Here is a 25,125-nt window from a genome sequence, read left to right on the forward strand (position 1 = left end):
GCTGGGTGGCCAGACAGCGACGGCTGTTGGCTGGGTGCCCAGCTCTGAAAGCAGCGTCCCGCCAGCAGCAGTGCAGAATTAAGGCTGGCAATAGCATACCTTATCACCCTTCCTTTTGCTGCCTTCAGAGCTGGGCGGCCAGAGCGTGGCAGCTGCTGACTGAGGGCCCAGCTCGGCAGGCAGCAGTGCAGAAGTAAGTGTGGCAATACCATACCATACCATGCCATGCCATCCTTATTTCTTTACTGCTGCCAGTGGCGGCTCTGCCTTGAGAGCTGGGCTTCCGGCCAGCAGCCACCGCTCTCCAGCTGCACAGCTCTGAAGGCAGTGCAGAAGTAAGGGTAGCAGTCCCGCAACCTCCCCTACAATAACCTTGCGACACCCCTTTAACTCTTTTTTGGGTCAGGACCCCTAAACTAATAACACCATAAAATTTCAGATTTAAATAGCTGAAATCATGAAATTACGTTTTTTAAAATCCTATGACCGTGAAATTGACCAAAATGGACAATGAATTTGGTAGGGCCCTAGTCATGAATTAAAAGTATTAGAGATGGTTTTGACCATTAATATTTTTTGAGCTCTTAATGTTGGGAAGATTTTTGAGCTTTACTGCTCTTCATTCCCCCTCCCCCCCCCCCCGCACTGTGATAAGAATGTAAAGCATTCAGTAACTTCATTTTCTATTCCTTATGTTTACTTCTTAAAATCACACTTCAGGTGTTGCATTCACCAATGTCTATAATATATTCTGCCCAAATAGGGGCTCTGTGAGCCAGTATAGATTTTAAGAAAATGCTGTTTTCCTTTATTTATGCTTAAAGATAAAAATATGTTGAAGGTCAGCTTTAGTCTTCAGTATGATTATAGGTTCTTCAAATTAAATTCCATTTTTAAGGGATTCTCTAGTTGCATGCTATATGTATACCTTCTGTCCCATTGTTTCCATTTTCTCTTTGGCCAACATAACTTTTCTTAAAATGTTGAAATGATCATTTCCCAGACTATACAATGGGCATAGTGTCCTAGTAAATTTGTTCACTAGGCAACAGAGAGGCTGGTATATTTTAAATCTCTGATGTTATTGTAGCTAGAAAAATGGATACTGTGTCTTTAATGGAAGCAAAAGGTTATCTTTCTGTGGCCTTTGTGTGTATGTGCTGATGTGGATGTAGGCAGCCAGACAGGCAGTGTGTGCAAAGAGACTAGGGAACCGGCTGTGGATCGATAGAAATAGTGTGAAGTGAATTAATGTGAAGCAGGCAGTCTGTCTGTCATAAGGATTGCAGGGAATGTGGGGCAGTGCTGGTCAGTCACTGCAGAAATCTGTTTCCAATAAATTTAAACCCTCTATCTGAAAATAAACTGCAGACATTCTCTTGCTCCCATTGTTAAAACCCAATTAATTTGGATAATTATATATATCAAATCATTGCCCCTATTGTGTTTTAATTAGAAATTTTGAAAGATGCAACTGTATGAAACTGAAGAAATAAAAACTTGAAAAAATGAATTTATTTATTTCGCTTAAATATGAATGATAATCCATATTATCCCTACAAAAGAAAATAAATTATCAGTGATTTAAAATTAATATATTTCTAACAGATTATATGCATCTTTTATAAAGTTTAAATTAAAGTCTGATGCTTCGCATTGATTTCAATTGGAGTTTTGATTCAGCTCACTCCCAAGCTTAGATAAAAGAGGAGGGTTCTGCAGTTGGTTTTGCAATCACTGAGATACAGCCTTCCTGCAACAAAAACAGTTCAATTAAATCAAACCTTAAGAGTGCAGATGGAGCTCAAAATCCAAATATGACAGACCTCAGTGAAAGCAAAAAGAAAGCTGAGATCTGGAGACATTGAATCCTGACTATCAAATCTGTAACAACAAGTAGGCACCTAGAATGTAAGTACTTCGCATAGTACTGGAAAGCTGGCATAGGTTACACGAGAAATGAAAAAATACCATCTGAACATACTTGGCATCAGTGAGATGAAATGGGCAGGGAGTTGCAAGATGATGCTACAAAGAGGAACGCATGAAAGAGGAGGAGGAATGATGCTAAATGACATCATGGTGAAGACCCTGCTGCCTTGGGAACCAGTGAGTGACAGACTAGCAATGTCTGGACTGCAAAGAAGACATATCAAGTGTACAATAATCCAGGTATGTGCAACAACAGACTCTGCAGGTGACAGTGAAAAGGATACATCCTACAAACAGGTGCAGCAAGTATTTGATATCGTGCTTAACCATGACATTATGCTGATGACAGGCAACTTCAGTGTACAAATCGGCAGCTATGCTGGTTTGGAAGGAGTCATGGACGCAGCAGTGGAAGATATCCAAACTAATAATAGTGAACACTGAATCTATGTGGCACAAACACCCAAGCCATAGGAGGCAATCTCTTCCAACACAAGAGGAGACACAAGTTCACGTGGAGATCACTAGTCAATGTGACTTTCAACCAGATAGAGCATGTGTGTATATCTAAGTGATGTGTGTCTTTGAGGGGTGTCAGAGTCAGCAGAGGAGCAGATGTTGGCTCAGATCATTATCTTTTAGTGGCCACAATACAACTTAAACTCAAAAGATCACTAAGACAGATAAAAAGAGTATTCTAGTAATAGGGACAAAGGACAAAGAAAAACAGCTCAGATTCCAGATTGCCCTTAGCAACCTTTGCAGTGTTTTACAGGACTAGGTTGTTAGAAAGTCTGGAAGACAGATGGTAAAACTGGTAGAAGGTGGTAGTCGAGACAGCAGAGGAAGTAGTAGACCTCCAAAGAAGGCAGAAGATGCATGGATTACATCTGGAACATGGGCAATGACTGATGAATGAAAAGCTCTGAAGGCAAAAAAGGAACAGTGCAAGACACAGGAAGAACTCGTAGACACAGATGAAAGATACAGAGAAAAAGAGAAGAGATGAAGGCAAGATAGAAATGCCTTTTTTCAGGAGAAGGCTAAGAGGCCTACAAAGCAGCTCAGAGGGGAGACATCAAGCGCTTTATAGAATAGTGCATGACCTCTCAGGAAGAACCAGACTGTCACAGGTGATGACCATCAAGGATTTTCATGGACAGATGTTGAAAATGCATGAAGAACAAGTCAAATAATGGAAAGAACATTTTCATTTTATATTAAGCTGTCCAGATCATGCACAGGTTCTAGAGAAACGCCAGTGCTAAGTTAGAAATAAAAGGACTAATAACACTATCAAAGGCCTCAAACGGGGAAGTTCCTGGAAGTTAACAGAATTCAAGCAACAGTACTAAAGTCAGGAATCAAAATTCTGATTGAAAGCTGCTAACAAAACTCTAACAAAATATGGGTGAAAGAAAAATGGTATTATTGTGGCATTTCCAAAAAATGGTGATCTTACTCAGTACATAAACTGGAGAGGTATAGTACTGCTATCAGTCCTGGGCAAAGTCTTGGCTACTGTTATGCTGAATAGAATGAAGAAACCAGTGTATGGAATATTACAAAAAAAACAGGCTGGGTTCCGTCCACATAGACGATATTATGAGCAGATATCCAGTCTTTGATAGATGATCAAAAAAGCTACTGCTTGGCAAAAACCCATCTTATCAACTTTTAAAAAGCGTTTAGTAGTGTCCACAGTGAGACCCTGTGGAATATTGTTAAGAGCTACTGGATACGAGACAAACTGATCAACATATAAACTCCTTATTATGATGGAAGTAGATGTGCAGCCAGATCAGATACAGGTCAGCGGGAGTGGTTGGATATTGTGAGTGGAGTTAGACAAGGGTGTGTGTTGTCACCAACTTCTTTGCATTAGCAGTTGACTGGGTGATGAAATGAACAACAAAAGGCATTATGCAGGTTTAAATGGGTAACAGAGACTAGTGACTCACCATTGCTTTGCTGAGTACATCGTGAAACAGAATGGTTGTCCTTGCATCAGAGGTAGAACAGGAAGCAGCAGACATTAGATTGAAAGTAAATGAAGAGAAAATAAAGATGGTTGAAGGTAGGAAACTGGACAACAGATGCAAAGGTATATGTGGACAGAAAAGAAATAGAACAGACAGAAGAGTTCTGCTGTCTAGGAAGAGTGATGACATTTGAAGGAGATTGTGATAAAGATATTCATACTAGATTAGGAAAAGCAAACACCACTTTTGGAAGGATGAACAACATCTAATTTAAATAGAGCTCTCCACACCAAAGGAAAGGTCAGATTATACCATGTGATTATACAGAGCACACCACTGTACAGAGCAGAGAGTTGGCCGATGGTAGTGGCTAACAAAAAGAGTGTATGTGAGAGTAATGGATCTGATTGAGCAGTGCATGTTAGAAAATATCATCAGAGAAAGAATGCTCAGGTGGTTCGGGACCTGTACACTGAATGGAAGATGGGAGACATGCTAAGCAAGCATTAAACTGGATATCAGAAGGAGGAAAGAGAAAGTGAGACAAGCCAAGGAAGAAGTGTTAGAAGACCATGACAGATGATATTGAATGAGCTGGCACCACCTGGGAAGAAGCGTTGGAACTAGCAAGTGGCCCTGGTTGCTGGAGGAACTGGACTCCCTGTTGTGTTAGCGGCCCTGGAGGAACTAAGGCCTCAGGCAAGGTAAGGATAGTTTGACTGGGCTCTAAAGAGTTAGGGCTTGTCTATACAGCATGGCAATGCATACGAGAGGGTGTGATCTGAAAAGCACCCCAACCTGTTGCTCGTTAACTGGTCTTTGGTGTACGTTAACATACATATGCTCGATCCTTTTACTTTCGGAAGACTTGAGTTATAAGAGCAGAAAAATACAACTAAAATAATATTGCATTGCACAATATTAATGTACTTAAGTGAATGATAAATAGGTTAGGCAGCTATATTTAATATTATGATTAATACACATATTGGATATCACACATTGGTGAAATCACTCATAGTAAAATAAGTTTTCAATCATATTTAGTATTTTATTTGGCCTATTTTGAACATGCATTCAGGTTTTTATGACACATTTAAGACACACTTTTTAGGTGGTTTTTTCCCACAATTATCTAGAAAGCACTGGAGTACAGGAATACATGTTCCTGATTACTGGATTTTCGCTGAGCAGAAATAAATATTTTATTGTATATCTGATGTAAACCAAAACATGCGTGGGCGTTCTTTTAATTTTGTCCTTTTTATTTATCCTTATTAAGCCTAGGTATTGTAGCACATATCAAATGGAACATCACCCTCCTTTTGGTGACCTACAGATTCGTGGTTGCCATAATGCAAACTAGTATTCACTAAGGGTGCTATCCAATAAAAATTACCGTTTGGGGCCACCGTACCATCAGCTTCTGATAACTTATCCAGTTATACAGCCACAGAGACTGTACTTTACTTGAGGAGGAGCTTCCATTTCAGAAGAGGCTTTCTCATGCATTTTTTTTAAGGATTAAGCAACCGTTTAAATCTATCCTCTTCCTGGGATGGGAAAAGAAATGGAAGAATTGCAGACAGTGCCTAGCCCTGGGGTCTTATGAGTCATGTTGGGGATGCATCAAACATGTTTGCTGTGCCTGCTGACATCCTAATGTAGGGAAGCGGATTCTGCGTAGAGTGCTTAGGAACAAGTGGATCATATTCTAGATTGCTGCATGCAGAAGATGGAATTTATGAAGCTCCTTGTTGCAGAATGGTTTTATTTGTTTGCCTTTATGCCGAGGACCAATGTGTTCTCTGACTGAGTAGAGATGTGTATTCGTGCGGGTTTTTGTTTTGTTCAGTGCATAGGTTTTGATGATTATTTATACAGCCTAATAGGTGTGGGGTGGTGCTCTGTTATGGAGGGTTTGATTGTAACTCCATAGTTAAGGTTGCCTTCTTAAAGAGGCTGAAATTAGGGCATGCATTCCTGGCAGGGAAGGTGGTTTCCTACATGTTGATCTTTCTGTTGTAAATTCTACACAAAGTTTATTATGTCTTTTGAGTTTTCTCTGCAGTTTTTGTTTAGCTTTGTGTAACAGATTATTAACAGGGAGTGTTTGCAATGGGTTTCCATCTGAAATCTGTGAGGCTTTTTAGTTTGTTGTTGTAGATGTGCAGCGTTAAAACTATGTATCTACAGAAAATTGATCCTGAGTAGGTATTGCAAAGTGGGTAGTAAGAAAGAAATATTTAAGGTTAACGGTAAATTTCTGCCAATAGCTGAAAGCTAGAAATGTATTCTTCAACAGAGACTGGCATATGCAGTCACTATCTCTGGATTCAGAGTAACAGCCGTGTTAGTCTGTATTCGCAAAAAGAAAAGGAGTACTTGTGGCACCTTAGAGACTAACCAATTTATTTGAGCATGAGCTTTCGTGAGCTACAGCTCACTTCATCGGATGCATACCGTGGAAACTGCAGCAGACTTTATATATACACAGAGAATATGAAACAATACCTCCCCCCACCCCACTGTCCTGCTGGTAATAGCTTATCTAAAGTGATCATCAGGTTAGGCCATTTCCAGCACAAATCCAGGTTTTCTCACCCTCCACCCCCCCACACAAATTCACTCTCCTGCTGGTGATAGCCCATCCAAAGTGACAACTCTTTAGACAATGTGCATGATAATCAAGTTAGGCCATTTCCTGCACAAATCCAGGTTCTCTCACTCCCTCACCCCCCTCCAAAAATCCACCCCCATACACACACAAACTCACTCTCCTGCTGGTAATAGCTCATCCAAACTGACCACTCTCCAAGTTTAAATCCAAGTTAAACCAGAACATCGGGGGGGGGGGGGGAGGTAGGAAAAAACAAGAGGAAATAGGCTACCTTGCATAATGACTTAGTCTCTATTTACTCCCAGTCCACTCCCAGTCTCTATTTAAGCCTAAATTAATAGTATCCAATTTGCAAATGAATTCCAATTCAGCAGTTTCTCGCTGGAGTCTGGATCTGAAGTTTTTTTGTTTTAAGATAGCGACCTTCATGTCTGTGATTGCGTGACCAGAGAGATTGAAGTGTTCTCCGACTGGTTTATGAATGTTATAATTCTTGACATCTGATTTGTGTCCATTTATTCTTTTACGTAGAGACTGTCCAGTTTGACCAATGTACATGGCAGAGGGGCATTGCTGGCACATGATGGCATATATCACATTGGTGGATGTGCAGGTGAACGAGCCTCTGATAGTGTGGCTGATGTTATTAGGCCCTGTGATGGTGTCCCCTGAATAGATATGTGGGCACAATTGGCAACGGGCTTTGTTGCAAGGATAAGTTCCTGGGTTAGTGGTTCTGTTGTGTGGTATGTGGTTGTTGGTGAGTATTTGCTTCAGGTTGCGGGGCTGTCTGTAGGCAAGGACTGGCCTGTCTCCCAAGATTTGTGAGAGTGTTGGGTCATCCTTTAGAATAGGTTGTAGATCCTTAATAATGCGTTGGAGGGGTTTTAGTTGGGGGCTGAAGGTGACGGCTAGTGGCGTTCTGTTATTTTCTTTGTTAGGCCTGTCCTGTAGTAGGTAACTTCTGGGAACTCTTCTGGCTCTATCAATCTGTTTCTTTACTTCTGCAGGTGGGTATTGTAGTTGTAAGAAAGCTTGACAGAGATCTTGTAGGTGTTTGTCTCTGTCTGAGGGGTTGGAGCAAATGCGGTTGTATTGCAGAGCTTGGCTGTAGACGATGGATCGTGTGGTGTGGTCAGGGTGAAAGCTGGAGGCATGCAGGTAGGAATAGCGGTCAGTAGGTTTCCGGTATAGGGTGGTGTTTATGTGACCATTGTTTATTAGCACTGTAGTGTCCAGGAAGTGGATCTCTTGTGTGGACTGGACCAGGCTGAGGTTGGTGGTGGGATGGAAATTGTTGAAATCACGATTTCAGGGCCTAATAACATCAGCCACACTATCAGAGGCTCGTTCACCTGCACATCCACCAATGTGATATATGCCATCATGTGCCAGCAATGCCCCTCTGCCATGTACATTGGTCAAACTGGACAGTCTCTACGTAAAAGAATAAATGGACACAAATCAGATGTCAAGAATTATAACATTCATAAACCAGTCGGAGAACACTTCAATCTCTCTGGTCATGCAATCACAGACATGAAGGTCGCTATCTTAAAACAAAAAAACTTCAGATCCAGACTCCAGCGAGAAACTGCTGAATTGGAATTCATTTGCAAATTGGATACTATTAATTTAGGCTTAAATAGAGACTGGGAGTGGCTAAGTCATTATGCAAGGTAGCCTATTTCCTCTTGTTTTTTCCTACCTCCCCCCCCCCCCCCCGATGTTCTGGTTTAACTTGGATTTAAACTTGGAGAGTGGTCAGTTTGGATGAGCTATTACCAGCAGGAGAGTGAGTTTGTGTGTGTATGGGGGTGGATTTTTGGAGGGGGGTGAGGGAGTGAGAGAACCTGGATTTGTGCAGGAAATGGCCTAACTTGATTATCATGCACATTGTGTAAAGAGTTGTCACTTTGGATGGGCTATCACCAGCAGGAGAGTGAATTTGTGTGGGGGGGTGGAGGGTGAGAAAACCTGGATTTGTGCTGGAAATGGCCTAACCTGATGATCACTTTAGATAAGCTATTACCAGCAGGACAGTGGGGTGGGAGGAGGTATTGTTTCATATTCTCTGTGTATATATAAAGTCTGCTGCAGTTTCCACGGTATGCATCCGATGAAGTGAGCTGTAGCTCACGAAAGCTCATGCTCAAATAAATTGGTTAGTCTCTAAGGTGCCACAAGTACTCCTTTTCTTTTTACTATCTCTGGAGATGCTCATGAAGAATTGCCCTTGCGAAATAATTGCCTCCTCACATTGTTCAGTGTCAGAATGAAGCCACATGCTGCTCTTAGTTAATATGGTTGCCATTTCCCTTCAACCTGTGCAGGAGGAAATTTGGACTGCCCTTAGTAAAGATGACCGCCTCTGTCCATTGTTCTCATTGCCAGTGAGATCATCCTTTGAGGAAAATGATTGCCTTCCTCCATGCTGTCAGGTGGCACAGTGCCACTGTTAGGAGTAGGTGAATAGGGAAGAGGCAAGCACGAGGGGGAAATGGGGTGGGTATGTATGTGCACAAGGGAATTTTTCAGGAGAGATTTTGGGGTCAAGGGAATAGGAGAGGCAAGAGGGTAAAACAGTGGGGATTTGACATCCGGTGTTAAACTCTTTCTCTTAAAATATGAAAGTTCACCACCATTAGTGTGAAATTGGTAAGGTTGCTTCACACACAACCACAAAAGCACAGGAAATGAAAAGTCGAGTTTCCTATATGCCTTCTAATCTTCCACTCAATCATATACCTAACCACTTCTACAACTACTGTACATCACAAATAACGTTAATTTTGTCCTGCTAGTAATGCCAGCCTTCCAGCACCTCCTTACCAGGCTAACCCCTTGCAATGCACCAAACTATTGCACTAAATCTGTACCATCAAGAACATCTGGGGGGAAAGGGGATATTATGATGAAGGGTGTGTGCCAGAGAGAAGGCTGAAGGATAGTCTGGTGTGTTCGGAGTGGGTAGTCTGGTAAAGGAAGCATTGAAATGCTCACATCCATAGGGGAGCAGAGTTCAAATTATGAACTGTGGTGTACATTAGTTGTGATAGTGGTAAGATAAAATTATAAACTTTGTTTTAATAATATACTGTGTGCTAAAGCTATTAATTTAGGTGGTCTTCCCATGATCACTGCTAGCAGGCTTAGTGAAGTGATACTAGTAACTGTTACTGATTTGGTTGCGTGTTCCGTCCTCTGTCGTTTCATTACCTTCTTTTATTACTCCATTCCTTCAATTTAAGGGCAATCACTTATGGAGAAATCTTTTTCTTGTACTTTGGATTTAGAAATTCATTCTTTCATGGTGGCCCCGAGCATATTATGATGACAGCTGAACTAATATTTTGACACACAATTTTGTTTTTGTGTGTGTGTGTAAAATGTTTTTTTACACAAGAGTGTACCACAGTCGGGCTGCCCGGTTTTGTTTTTCATCAGAGAAATAGGAATTGCTATATCCAATCAGACCAGTGGTGTGTCTAGTCCAATATCCTGCCTTTGGCAATGGCTTCAGATGCTAGTCAAAAAAATCCTCCCCAAGAAATCCTGAAGTGGGCAATTACTGAATAATTTGCCCGTAAGGGATATTTCTTTGAAACTATATTAGCCAGAAGTTGTCATGCTCTGAAGCATGAGATTCCACACACCTTCCAAACTCTAGTTTTTAAAAATTCTTTCTGATGTAACTCTCAGTGTTCTCATTATCCATGTAAATGTCCAAGCCTTTTTATAGTTGAATTGCATCAGATGTACAAGAAATATATAAATGCCTTAAACATTTTTCTTTAGGAGGAATCGTTCCTATGTTTATATTTATAGAAAATTACATACCATTTTGTCAAACTTAGAAAAAAATTTGATATTAATACATTTTAAAGGCAGCTAAAGGTGTGTCTGTATTTTGCCTCCAAATCTCAATATTAAACCTGCTTCTATATGCTGATATAAAAGGAAGGAAAATTTGAAATTTTATTGGAAAGAAATGTTCCTTAGTGCTGAACAGAAAGAGTTATAAAGATATTATTTCTAAGCATTGTCAATTCCTAGTGGGAGAAAATTAAGGTTGTTTGTGATTATAAATTCCAAAAAAAAACAACTAAAAACAAAATAGTCATTTTTTTAATGTGACTAAATTTGTTTCAGCTGGAGTGACAGTGGAAGCCATTCAAACTGGTAGTGCAAGTCCAGATTCATCAGGGTCAGAAGCCAAAGTTCAGGAAGAAGAGCATGATCTTGTTGATGATGACATCACAACAGGTGAGCATGAATATATTTAATACCACTACTATATTCCTATTGTTGTTGTATCCATTCCTTTTAAATCCTTTAGGCGAGTGTGTGCTTGGAGGAAACATGAATTTGAGCAAAAATATTTGAGAACCCTTTCCCAAGAAAGTATAATTAGTGTATTTGCATGTGTTGTATATTTGTGAATTGTATCTAGTGATCTTTTATATTTAACAAAAATGTAGAATCTGAAATTATGAATTAGGATAAAATTTACTGTCAAGCAACAATTATCCTGAAGTATAAAGTACTTGGTGACAAGTATTGCTAAAAAGAAAAAGATTGTGTTGCATGAGGAAGATCATTGCATAAGACAAACTTTAACATTACAGGATGAAAATTTGCATACATTGCTTCCAGTGATAGGGTACATGTTGATTATGCCCTGACAATGTTAACTTCGTCTTTGAGTGATGGTCCCTATGTATATTTCACATGTGAGTACTCATGCATGCCATGCACCCCAGTTTGGAAATTCTTCAAAGCAGTGTCTGTTGACCCACACATGCGCAGTAGCTTCCCTCGTGCTCCCAACCAAGGCAGTGTTGATAGATGCCTCCCCAGTTCCTTCTTACTGCCACATGTCCTAAGTTGGAATCATGTCCTCCTTCACTCTGTGCATAACCTGTAAAGTAAAATGTTTGTACATAGTTTTATATATTAGCTTAGTATTTATAGTATACTATTGTTCCCCCCCACCTAGTCCCTATAGGGGGAAATCCTCTCTGGTCCCAGAAGATGGTTGAGAAGCTATGCTTACCATCCCTCCAGTTCTGACCCTCCCCCCGGGTATAGTACCTATTTCCCTTGACGGCCACCATGACAAATGGATCCCTCCTTATTGGGACCCTTGGGATCCCTGTGGCAGGTACCAAAACCCCTGTCAGAAGTCGTACCACTCCTCCCCCTCTTGTCAGCTGATTCCATCAGTGTATAAGTAGGAAGAGCTGGAACTAGTTCCATTGGTACCAACAGTTCCGATGGGTGCCTTTTCATATTTCCAGATGACGCCATCGCTCCTTCATTGCCTTCTTCGTCAGATGGCCACCATCAATATCAGGAGCTTTTGCAAAGGATCGCTAACAATCTGCAGATCCCATTAGAAGAGGTCCAGGATCCTTAATACCCTCTCTTGGACAATTTGCAACCACAAGGACCTACCAGGGTGACACTTTCAGTTAACCTGGCTATATTAGTACTGACCAGAGCAGTTTGGCCAGCATTTTGTGCCTGTATACCCCTCCCCAAAAGCCAAAAAATGTTATTTTGTTTCTGCCAAATGAGCTGACTTTTTTCCCATCCTGCCCCAATTTGTTGGTGGTACAGGCAGCTATGGAAAGAGCTTGGTCACACTACCAGAAATCATCCCAACAGATTAGGGCTCAAAGAGACTGGACCTCCTGAGTAGGAAGGTCTTCTCTTCTGCAGGTCTCCAATTTTGTATAGCTAATTATTAAGTTTTATTAGCAAAATATGAGGTTAGTGGCACAGATGGCTCTCCAGGCTGCAATAGGTGCTGCAGATACAGTGTCCAGAAGTTTGGCCACAGAACTGGTCACATGAAGGGACTCGTGGCTTTAGTCGGGCTTTCCTAGAGAGATCCAAAACACCATCCAATGATGAATGAATCCAGCCTTTTAATGAAAAGATGAATGAATCACTGCACTCTCTAAAAGACTCAAGATCCATTCTGCATCCCTGGGGATTTACGCTCCAGCCCTCCTGGAGGAAACACTAGAGACAGCCCTTTAGATCATGACCTCCGCTGTGACATGCTCCATATGTCCACCTGAGCCTCCGTATAAATAAAAGAGAATTCAGGGGTCCGGTTTCATGGTTCCCTATACTGCCACAGGCTCCACTTACTCCCAACCACAGGCCAACAGTTATTTTTGACATGCAGGTCAAGACCTGCATACCACCCTCAATGGCACCTACTTCCTCTCCTGTCATCTTTGGAGGCTGTCTTACTTTGCCCACAGCTGGAACAAGATCACCACAGATCTTTTTTCTCTGCTCACAAACCATCTTCCTGATCCCTCTTCGGGGTGCGCTCTCACCAATTGATTCTTCAACAGGAAATGGAATACATTTTACGCCGGGAGACAGTAGAACGTGTCCCACCCCAGTATCAAGGAACATGGTTCTACGCTCCATATTTTCTAATCCCCCAAAAAGACAGAGGGTGGAGATCCATCCTGGACCTTCGGCAATTCAAATCTTTATTCAAAAGCTAAAATTCAGGATGATTGCACTGGCATCTATAATCCCCTCCTTTCAGGAGGCAATGTGGTTGCTGCCCTTGACAGGAAGAATGCATATGTCCATATATATGTTGATCCATCTCACAGAAAGTTTCTGTACTTCATTGGCCAAGAACACTACCAGTTTCATGTCCTCGCCTGTGGGCTTGCTACAGCCCCCAGGGTATTCACTAAAGTTTTCACTGTGGTAACAGCCCAAATGCAATACCAGGGTTATACAGTATTTCCATGCCTGGATGACTGACTCCTGGTGGGCTGATCTCATCAGGAAGTCATGTCAGCAATGGGACCTCTTCAGCACCTTCTTTCTACTTTAGGTGTTTGCATAACCAAAAAAAAGTACATTTTGTTACCCCCAAGGACAATAACTTTTATGGGAGCATGACTGTACTCAGTCTCTGCAAGAGCATTTCTCCCCATAGACAGGCTTTATGCAATGAGCAACCTGATCTTTTGCATCACCCGCAAACTGTGGTGCGCCAGTGTCTTTCTCTGTTAGACTACATGGCTGCATGCACCTACATGATGCCGTTCACCAGATTCCACTTGCGGTGCCTGCAAGGTTGGCTCCATTTGACCTACCAACCACACAGGGATTGCGTTGACTCCAAAGTCACTGTGCCCACCAGAGTTCTGACCTCCCTTCCTTGGTGGTCCAACCCAAACAAATTCATGCTGGGACCTCTCTTCAACCCTCCCATACCAAGGGCCACCATCCTGACAGATGCCTCCCTTGCAGGGTGGGGAGTTTACCTGGACTACCACACTGCTCAGGGTACCTGGACCCTGTGTGCATTCACACAATGCACAGTCAATCGATGGAACTCCTTGCCAGAGGATGTTTTGAAGGCCAAGACTGTAACAGGGTTCAAAACAGAAGTAGATATGTTCATGGAGGATAGGTCCATCAGTGGCTATTAGCCAGGATGGGCAGGGATGGTATTCCTAGCCATTGCAGGTAAGAAGCTGGGAATGGGTGACAGGGGATGGATCACTTGATGATTACCTGTTCTGTTCGTTCCCTCTGGGACACCTGGCATTGGCCACTGTCGGAAGACGGGATACTGGGGTAGATGGACCTTTTGTCTGATTCAGTATGGCCGTTCTTATGTTTTTAAAAGTGGCCAGGCTACACAAAAACTTACTGGAACTGAGAGCAGTCTACCTTGCGTGCAAGGCCTTCCTTTCCCTCATACGCTCATTCCATGTACAAATAATGTCAGGCAATATCACTGCAATGGTCTATATAAACAAACAGGGAGAGGAAGGGGAACGATCTCATCCCCTCTACCTGGAAACAGTCAGACTTTGGAGGTGATGTATCAGAAACCATATTATGATACAAGCTGCATACCTCCTGGGTGTTTACAACTTCCTGGCAGACAGGTTAAGCAGAAGCTTCTCTGTGGACCATGAATGGGAGCTCCACCACACAGTTCTAACCAACATATTAGCACAATGGGGTATTCCACTAAGGGACCTCTTTGCACCTCAGACGAATAGAAAGCTTTCCATGTACTGCTCCAGGAGAGCCACAGGCTGCAATTCCCATGGTCATGCTGTCCTGCTGCACTGGACGAATAATGTCAGATATACCTTTTGTCACAGCTACCACAGGTTGAACAGAAGCTCCATGAGGACAGAGCCACCATAATCCTTCTAGCACCCTACTGGTCTAGACAGTTCTGGTTCACAGAATTCCTAAAGATGTCCACACACCTACCTATCTATCAGGATCTGCCTATTTCAGGACCTCCCAATCCAGGATGGGGTGGGGGCGGGGGGTGGAAATCAAGCACCCCAGCCCAGGCTCACTCCACCTCATGGCCTGGTGTTTGGATGGGCATCAGAAATAGAATGCTAATGCTCCATCCCATTCTGGAAATCCTTAACCAAAGTGGAAAAGATTCTACTAGAGCCTGCTATTTGGCTAAATGGCGTCGCTTTTTGGCCTGGGCACATCACCACCAATATTCACTTGATAGTCTAGGATAACTAGAATGCCCACAATATCTCCTTTCCTCAAAGAGTTGAGGTCTGGTTCGCACCTAGCAGTGATTAGTGCCTTCCTCTCTCCGGTTGAGGGATGTTTTGTCTTTACATACCTGGCTACTGTATGATTGATTTATGAAGGGCTTGATCAGGACCTTCCCACCAATCATTAAACTTACACCTCAATGGGACTTTTGCCTTGTTCTGTAAACACTCATGGGTCTGCTCTTTGAACCTATCACAATGTGTTCCATGACCCACCTGTCCATGAAGGTGGTGTTTTTAGAAACCGTCACTTTGGCCAGAAAGGTCAATGAGCAAGGAGTCATGATGACAGACCCTCCTTATACAGTATTTCACAAAGAGAAGGCCTCCCTTAGGTTATTTCCAAAATTCCTTCCCTTGATTGTTTGAGTTCTACATCAATCAATCAATACACTTACCTGTATTTTTCTTGAAACCATGCTTCTTCTGAAGACAGGAGACTTCACTTCCTCATCGTCAGGCACACCCTGGCATTCCACCTGCAAAGAACGAAACCCATTAGAAAATTTCTGAGACTCTTTGTTGTCATAGCAGAAAGATTGTATGGACAGCCCATATCCTCACAGAGGATTTCTAAGTAGGCTTCAGGATGCATCTTAGAATGCTACAAAACAACAAAACTTCCTTCTCCTGGGGGTATTATAGTTCCCTCCATGTGGTCATAGGTGGCCTTCACAGCATCCTTATCAGACGTTCCACTACAGGAGATTTGCAGAGTGACAACTTGGAGCTTTGTCAACCTATTCATGACACACTACACTCTAACTCAAGCTGCAACTGCAGATGCAGCTGTAGGAATGGCAGAACTTCAAGCATATCTGCTACCATCTTCCTCGCACCCTCCCTTCCATCTGAATACTGCTGGCCAGTCACCCACGTGTGCAATACACATAGGGACCATCACTTGAAGAAATGGAGCTTATTTACTGTAACTGGAGGTGTGATCTTTATTTGTATTCCACTATCCGCCCTCCTTCCCTTAGGCTTCAGATCCTGTTGGATCGTGGTAAGAGGAGGAACTGGAGAAACATCAACCCACACTGCCTCCTATATCCTCAGTCAGGAGCATGAGGGAAGTTTCTGTGCATGTATGGGTCAGTGGACACTGGTTTGAAAAATTTGCAGACTCGGGCACATGGCACGCATGCATACACACGGGGCATATAGATAGAGATCACACTTCAGAAAGAACCTCCAGTTACAGTAAGTAATCTCCATTTCTGATCTGACTGCTAAATTATGAAGCAAAAAATGCCCTCTATTAATATATGAAATCACTGACTGTAAAATCGCAACCTGTGGATACGGTCAGCCTCTGTTGTAATAATCCAGTATCTTGATCCTTCTCATCTCCATCTAACAATCTCTTTCAGTTGAAAGTATTTAAAATCTTTCCACTGGGAAAAGAAGCTAAGGGACCCTAATGATCTCCCTAGACAACTGTGAAACCATCATTATATGTGGAGTTGATCACGTGTAGCAAACATATAGTTAATTAACATAGGCTCTCCTGCTTTGTTCCCATTTATCTCCTATTATGTTAGAATATAAACATGTTGAGAGAATGAATTTATTCTTGTTAATAGGTTCTCTGACAATGTAGTCCAGTCCATATGAAGAAGTGTGGTTTGAAAAGTAACTTGTATCATTTCAATGATTCTCAAGCAGAGAAATAGTACTTTAATAGTTGCAGAAGGAAGCAAAATATCTGAGTCTTCTGTAATTATTTGTGCTAGAAACTGAGCAAATTTTACCTCATTCATTTATTTTGTGTTATACGTGTTCTCAGCTAGTGTCTTAAATCTGGCAAGATCTGGTATGTTCAGCTTACTGCCCTTGAGATGAAATGGCTTATTTCTTAGCAATTATGGTTAATTAAAGGATTGTCTTTGATGTTTTGATCTTTCACTATTTGACTTATAGATAATATTGAGGGTTTTGAACAAATTAGCACTGTTTAAATCAGCGCACAGCAGAGTGAACTACAGCATGTTAAAGATATACAGTACAGCTGTAGCTCACGAAAGCTCATGCTCAAATAAATTGGTTAGTCTCTAAGGTGCCACAAGTACTCCTTTTCTTTTTGCGAATACAGACTAACACGGCTGTTACTCTGAAAAAAGTACCATCATAACTTGTCACCACTGTTAGATTTTATCGTAGGCAAAGCTGATGAAGTCTAAAGAGTTCCGGTTTATTTAGTTCAACATATGTTATGACTGACCATAAAAATATGAGAAATATACAATATTGCTCTCTTGAACTGAATCTTTCCTTTCATGCCACCTTACATGCTGTGTATTAAAAGGGAAGAATATTCAATATCCTCAGGATTTAAATAGCTAAAAGATTTTCTTAACACACCATCAAAGCAACTAGCATATCACAATTTATAGATTGTGTAATTTACCTTTAGTTTGTGTGATTTGATTGAGCAGCGTATGGATTTTGTGAGAGTTTAAAAGAAAACTATATTTATTTCTATTGACTAGAAGTCTATATAAGTTACATTATGATAAATCTGCTAGGCACACTGACAGAAACCCGTATCAAGTAGAGTACGTTTATTTTGGGAGTATCCAATGGTTGGAGCATTTGTTCTATAGGACTTTATGGGCAATATAGCTAGTAGATTTCTTGATTATCTGTCTGATTTTCACAATAACTAAAAGGAATACGCTTATTCATTTTTTCTACCTTTATAAAGGAAATCGTTACTACATAATTATTTTTGCCAGTTAGTATGCATTATAAGTTGTACATGTAATATATGTCATATGCAGAATGTATTTCTAGCATTGTTTAATAGCAGTATAATTATTCCTATAAAAGCCAGTCATGAATGAAAAATGCTGTGTTATGCTTAAGGCATATCTAAATGTAATTAAATCCACATGTAATAGAAAGTTGACTATTATGAAAATGAAAACAAATTAATGGAAGTTAGGAGTAGTAGAATGTAGATTCACAAGAAAATAGAGACCTCTTCATATCAGTATTCCCTTTGCCTACCTACTGTTTTCCTACTCCTTGACTCTCTCCCATCCTTCGAGTTTCCCTTCTTCCTTCCCTGAAACTGTTACTGTAGTGTCAGCACTATTGTGGGCATCCAGTGTTGCAGCTGCCAAAAGGTTTTGAAGGGAAAGGGAAGCAAGCCTCTGAGGAAAGGGAAGAGACAGAAGATGGGACCTCATGTCCGAGAAATTCTAAGGTGTGAGTGTGTTTTTGCTTTGTGTAACGCTCAGCATTTTCAGGTCAGGAGACCCTAGTATGTGATTGAAGTCTGCCTGCAATGATGGGCCTTGGTCAAAAGTAGTAAGGATTCCTGGTTAGTTCACTGCTGGTGCAATTTTATGCTTTGTGTTAGGTAATTAGAATACTTGTGGCATAACTTTATAATTTACAGTTAAAAAAATTGAACCAAAAAAACTCTCATTTACATATTGAAAGTGATTGACTTACAAACGTAAACAAACCTAAAAGCTGTATAAATTAAGTTTATGATCACTTGAATATAATTTCTTTTCCCAAAAAGAATATTTCTAACTGGGGAATGGGAGTAAGAAAAAATAAAATTGAGCTTTGAATGAAACAATTTAAACCTCACCTTGTCATCTTAAAAATATGATGCAGCTTCTTTTTCTGCCTGTCTTTTTAAAGCTAATATCTATTGATCAGATGCACAAAGTAATGCTAGCATGCAGTGGTCAGTCAACAGGCATTTCTTTGGTCCAACTTGACATTCACCAATCACTTTTATTTATCCATCTAATTTTTTAAAAGGATCGCTTTCACATCAATCCTCTTAGAGATTAGGACAGTCTAGTGTAGGCAGTTTAAAAAAAAAATTGCTGAAGCCTATTTCAGAAAAATACTTTTACTAATACACTAGACTGTGTGTTAAGCATTTTTAAAAAATCACTTACAGTAGTCCTTAGGGAAATTGGATCTGTTTTTAACTATACTGAACATACATGTTTTTAAGTAATATTCTTTCAAAACAGCAGTATTATGTACATTATCTTTCATGGCTAGAATGATTGTTCTATTGCAGCTATCCAGTAAAATGCTTTACTTCGGATGAATTGAACATACATTTTAGATCAAATCAAAAGCATTATGATTTTGCAATTTACAGCAATTCCTACTTGGGCAAAAAACCCACTGGCTTTAGTGGTCAAGACTTCAGCATTCAGAATCGAAGTCAGATGACTTTGAAAACCCTGTATTGTAAATATATTGTAGATTTCAATATGTGGTGACTTGAAAGAAAATGTATTAAACTGATCACTTAACCCTTCCCCATCCCCCACATCCTAATTATGTAAAACAGAATGAGTTTATCTAGAATGTCAGAAAGCTTGAAGAGAAGACACTAATACAGATAAATGAGATAACCAGATGTAATAGTTTTAGCTTTTTTGTGAAAGAGACAAGAGCTTTGTTTGTAAATCAAATATCTATTTGTCAAAATATATTTGCCACTAACCAGAACATTCTGTCAACATTCTGCACTGTTTCTTCCATTTAACATAACAATTTTTAAAACGTTAGTATATATTTTTTCCTGAGAGGTAAAAGAGAAACAAAATAATTTTAAAATCAATTAGATCTCTTTTTCATTTAGAAATGTACATATGCACGTTTAAGGAGTGTTACTGCTGAATTCTGAGGGTCTATATTGCAGTGTCTGTATAATGGTTTTACTCCACCACTTGTTCAGTATAGCAAGGACATGGCTGACCATATAACGGGTAAAGAGTCAAATGTTACTGACATTGTCAAAAACAGACAGCATGATGCTACATCAGTACCTCTGTTGACAGAGTCAGCTGCTTACAAAGAAAGCAATATAGAGATATGTGGAATGTAAAGATAACTGTCTTAAACATCCACAGAATTTACTGTAGTAGAAATTGTCTTGAAAAGAGATTCTCAAGAAGTAAAACTGCAATAAGAATTAAGAATCTCTGATACACATATCTGTTTCAGAACCAGAAAATGATTAACATATTTTGTAAATTTTTCAATTTATATTCAAATGTGAATCCTTGTGATCTGTCTTCATTAATTAGTCTTTATGCTCTTTAGAATGAGAGCCACCTGCTGCTCTCCAATGTAATTTAATTACTATCAATATATACAGAAGGTAGAGTTCATAAATAGGTAGATCTTTCTGGGCTTGAAAAATGTGCTGAGCACTCAATAAATAGCGCATTGCATCCACTAGCTAGAGGCTGATGTGAAAGATGGAGGAGAGACTACTCTAAACCTCTAATGGCATCAACCCTTATGGAATCTCACCCTACTTCTTGAGTGGATATTAAATGTCTTGATCCCTTTGGTGCCTGGAATTCCCCCCCCACCCCAATCTGTTCTTCCTTCACATACTGTCATGAGATGTTTGGCTGCATGTGTGTTCTTTCTGCGTGCTGTACTGACTCTGTCCAGATAGCCCGTACAGCAGGCGCTGATCGAACGGCCCAATAAATCCACAGACTCGGTTCATAGCAAAAGGTCAGGTTTGTTGTCAATGAAGCATGGTCCTAATATCCTGGCTCAGTGGTTACAGGTACACTAACACATATATGCCTCTTGCAATGGACTAGCTCAGTTATTGGTGGGACTTTCCATTATACCTAGGCCAGTCAAAGACACTCCCTCTGAGATACCTTTTTATACACCGATACAAACAAGTTATGTGTTACTCCTGATGTATTTGGGTGTCACCCATTACCTTGTACATGTTGGTTCAATCAAAACATGTCTATCTATTATGCTGTCATCCTGACCTTATCTTTAGGATGGGTCAGTGTGTTCCTGATCTTTTGGGGGAATGTGTTTGGTATCGAGGTGGTCTGGTACCACCTTTCTGGAATGTGTTTGCATATATATTCTTATTCCACTACTTAGGAATGTGTGTTTCTGTAATATCAACCCTGTTCTTGCCAGATTCTGTGAGCAGGGCCTGCCTCTTGCTCACAACTTAACTTTGCTTTATATCAGCTAAGTTTTCATAGAATCATAGAATATCAGGGTTGACTACTTTAGCTCAGGTCTCATACCAGGTCTCAGATACAGATGGGCTTATGTTTCAGGCCCTCTTCTTACTACACATACTAGTGCCATTTGGTGGGTACAAGAAGGGCTGTCTACACAATTGTGTTCCCTCTGCTGCAGCAGGGAGTGATTGATAGTGGGAGCTCTTAGCTCCTCTATCCCTCCATCAGCCTCTGTTTTTGGTCTCTCCTTGTGACAGATACTGTAGCTCTTCCAGGAGCTAGATGCAGTAGGGGGCAATTTGCTGCATTTCCTAGGGCTGTAAACAGCTCCAGTGAAGTACAATACCTGGGTGGTTTGGGTATACTGGTTCAGGCTGGGTTTCAAGAGACTCAGTGACAAAGAAATAACTTGGGATAGAAAAGGTGAGTTTGAACGGACAGAGAGGCCTTCATGATGATTCAATAAATAGACATGACCTTTTGTTTAAGGAGAGGCCAAATCCTGTGGAAAGGTAGGAAGGGCTTGAACCTGTCAGGGTTGCCATATACGGGCAACTTCTTTTATATGTTTTCTCTGCTTTTGTTCTTAAATGTGCTCTGCTTTGGAAAAGCTGTGTGGTCATTTGTAACTGCTGGTCATAGCTCTTGGAGAGAAAGCAAAGCACAGGGACTGAAGGTAAATCGAACCTGCTTGAGATAATCACAGTTCAGCTGCAGGCAGCTGCAGATTAAAACCTAATCTGGAGAGAGAAGGGATATGTGGATCCTTACTCAGAGAGAGGTGTTGGTTAAAGGCCTGAGAAGGCATTCTTTGAGCACACCATGAAGAGGCTTAAAGGTGACACTCCTCCCCACTGTATAACTCCTCTATCTGCCTCTGCTGTTGTTCAGAGCTTTCCCAAGCAGCTATGTAGCCGTAGGTTGACAAACCTATGATTATGATCATATGCACAGGAGCAGTCTGTCTGCAGACTCTGTAAAATAGCAGTGCATCAGTTCACATTCTGTTCATATATGGTGGGTTGTTTCTTTTTTTGCAACCAGTAAAGAGCTACACACATGTATCTTTTTTTAATTTAAGCTTAGATTCTGAAAATGTGATGGACTAGGTCTTCCTACTTATCAAGAGAAATTTCCTGCTTAGTAGGGCTGGGTAAATCAGTGGATTTTTCAGCTGTATAAACTCTATTTTACTACTTATGTATACTCAACTGATTCACAGTGGCTCTTTTGAGCTATTATAAAAGTGTTTCAAAGCACTCTTCAGAGAGCTATAGTCCTGTCAATGAGTACAGATCTAATTTGGAAATCTGCTTTAAAGCTATTCATATTCTGTCCCTTTTCGCTCCAAGCAGTAAATACACAGGTGTGACAAATGTGTACAAGGAATCCTAAAATTATTGCTCACTATAGCCATTTGTCCCATCCTTAAGCAATTAACCTCCATCCTCCAAAGAAGTCCTGCTTTTATCAGTATCTCTATTGCATCTGCAAATGGCCTGCTGCATTTTTGTAGTACAAGAAGACGCCTAGAAATGTAAATAATAAATAAATGAATGAAGCAATTTTTGAATGGTTACTGTATATTTAAATATTGAAAATAACCATATCCAGTGTATAGCAATATAAATGAAGGAAGACTCTTAGTCTGAGACTGAATATTGATTTTTGCACATCACTGCTTTCTGAGTCCCTACTTACAAAACATTTATATGTCCCTTCTGGTTGAAAGATTATGGGAATTGGCATCATATTAAAGTGCAAACTAAATCTAGAATGCAAAAATTCACTACTATTTGCATGAACTACTATAAAATATCTAATTTGTGGATCAAACAATGATTCTTGTCTCTTCTACATGGTATAGATATTATTATTTTCACTTATAAAATATACATGTTCGACTTTCCACTCATGAATTTATAAAATATTTTCATATTATTCCTTTTTATCTTGGATGTATTATTTTTGATATACAGTTCTCTCTGATGATATTGCCTTCACAGATTCCAGTGATTGAAGTTTGCATATTGTGCATTGCAGACCCTAAAATTCTTGAATGCAGGTAGCCCTTGGAGAGGACCATATACCACCATAGAATCGTAGGACTGGAAGAGACCTCGAGAGGTCATCTAGTCCAGTCCCCTGCACTCATGGCAAGACTAAGTATTATCTAGACCAGTGGTTCCCAAACTTGTTCTGCCGCTTGTGCAGGGAAAGCCCCTGGTGGGCCGGGCCAGTTTGTTTACCTGCCGCGTCCGCAGGTTCGGCTGATCGCGGCTCCCAGTGGCTGCAGTTCGTTGCTCCAGGCCAATGGGAGCTGCTGGAAGGGGCGGCCAGTACATCCCTTGGCCTGCGCCACTTCCAGCCTCTCCCATTGGCGTGGAGCAGCGAACCATGGCCACTGGGAGCCACGATCAGCCAAACCTGCAGACACGGCAGGTAAACAAACCAGCCCGGCCCGCCAGGGACTTTCCCTGCACAAGCGGCGGAACAAGTTTGGGAACCACTGATCTAGACCATCCCTGACCTTAAAAATTTCCAATGATGGAGATTCCACAATCTCCCTGGACAATTTATTCCAGTGATTAACCACCCTGACAGTTAGGAAGTTTTTCCTAATGTCCAACCTAAACCACTCTTGCTGCAATTTAAGTCCCTTGCTTCTTCTCCTGTCCTCAGAGGTTAAGGAGAACAACTTTTCTCCCTCCTCCTTGTAACAACCTTTATATACTTGGAAACGGTTATCATATCCCCTCTCAATCTTCTTCTCCAGACGAAACACACACAGTTTTTTCAGTCTTCCCTCGTCCATCATGCTTTCTAGACCTTTAATAATTATTGTTGCAGTTCTCTGGACTTTCTCCAATTTGTCCACATCTTTCCTGAAATGTGGCGCCTAGAACTGGACACGGTACTCCAGTTGAGGCCCAATCAGCTCAGAGCAGAGCGGAAGAATTACTTCTCATGTCTTGCTTACAACATTCCTAGTACATCCCAGAATGATGTTTGCTTTTTTTTTTTTTTTTGCAACAGTGTTAAATATGAGTCAACAGTGTAACTTGTGATCCACTATGGCCCCCAGATGCCTTTCCATAGTACTCCTTCCTAGGTGGTCATTTTCCATTTGGTATGTGTGCAACTGATTGTTCCTTCCTAAGTGGAGTACTTTGCCTTTGTTCTTATTGAATTTCATCATATTTACTTCAAACCATTTCTTCAGTCTGTCCAGCTCGTTTTGAATTTTAAGCCTATCTTCCAAACACTTGTAAAATCTCCCAGCTTGGTATCATCCACAAACTTTATAAGTATACTCTCTATGCCATTATCTAAATCGCTGATGAAGACATTGAACACCCAGAACCAATCCCTGCGGGACCCCACTCGATATGAGCTTCCAGCTTTGACTGTGACCACTGATAACTACTCTCTGGGAATGATTTTCCAACCTGTTATGCACCCACCTTATAGTAACTCCATCTAGGTTGTATTTCCCTAGTTTGTTTATGAGACGGTCATGCGAGATAGTATCAAAAGCCTTACTAAAATCAAGATATACCACATCTACCAGTTCCCTCCACCCACAAGGCTTGTTACCCTGTCAAAGAAAGCTGTTAGGTTGATTTGATACGATTTGTTCTTGAGAAATCCATGTTGTCTGTTACTTATCAATTTATTATCTTCTAGGTGATTGCAAATTGATTGCTTAATTATTTGTTCCATTATCTTTCCAGGTACTGAAGTTATTAAGCTGACTGGTTTGTAATTCCCTGGTTTGTCCTTATTTGCCTTTTTACTGATGGGCACTATATTTGTCCTTTTCCAGTCCTCTGGAATCTGTCCTGTCTTCCATGACTTTTCGAGGATAATCGCTAATGACTCAGATATCTCCTCAGTCAGCTCCTTGAGTATTCTAGTATGTATTTCATCAGGCCATGGTGACTTGAAGACATCTAACTTGTCTAAGTAATTTTTAACTTGTTCTTTCCCAT

The 25,125-nt window shown here is 40.8% G+C and overlaps 1 protein-coding gene across 5 annotated transcripts in view; it reads left to right on the forward strand.

The window, feature by feature from the left end:
* Nucleotides 1-25,125, forward strand: part of WDR7 (WD repeat domain 7) — a 370,274-nt gene that overhangs the window by 152,360 nt on the left and 192,789 nt on the right. For all 5 annotated transcript variants that reach the window (XM_077816698.1, XM_077816699.1, XM_077816700.1 and 2 more), the window contains one exon: nucleotides 10,687-10,800. In XM_077816698.1, coding sequence (XP_077672824.1) covers nucleotides 10,687-10,800 — 114 coding nt within the window. The remainder of the gene's footprint in view (nucleotides 1-10,686; nucleotides 10,801-25,125) is intronic.

Source organism: Eretmochelys imbricata, chromosome 5 (genome assembly GCF_965152235.1).
Source record: "Eretmochelys imbricata isolate rEreImb1 chromosome 5, rEreImb1.hap1, whole genome shotgun sequence".
In the NCBI taxonomy this organism is placed as follows: Eukaryota; Metazoa; Chordata; order Testudines; family Cheloniidae; genus Eretmochelys; species Eretmochelys imbricata.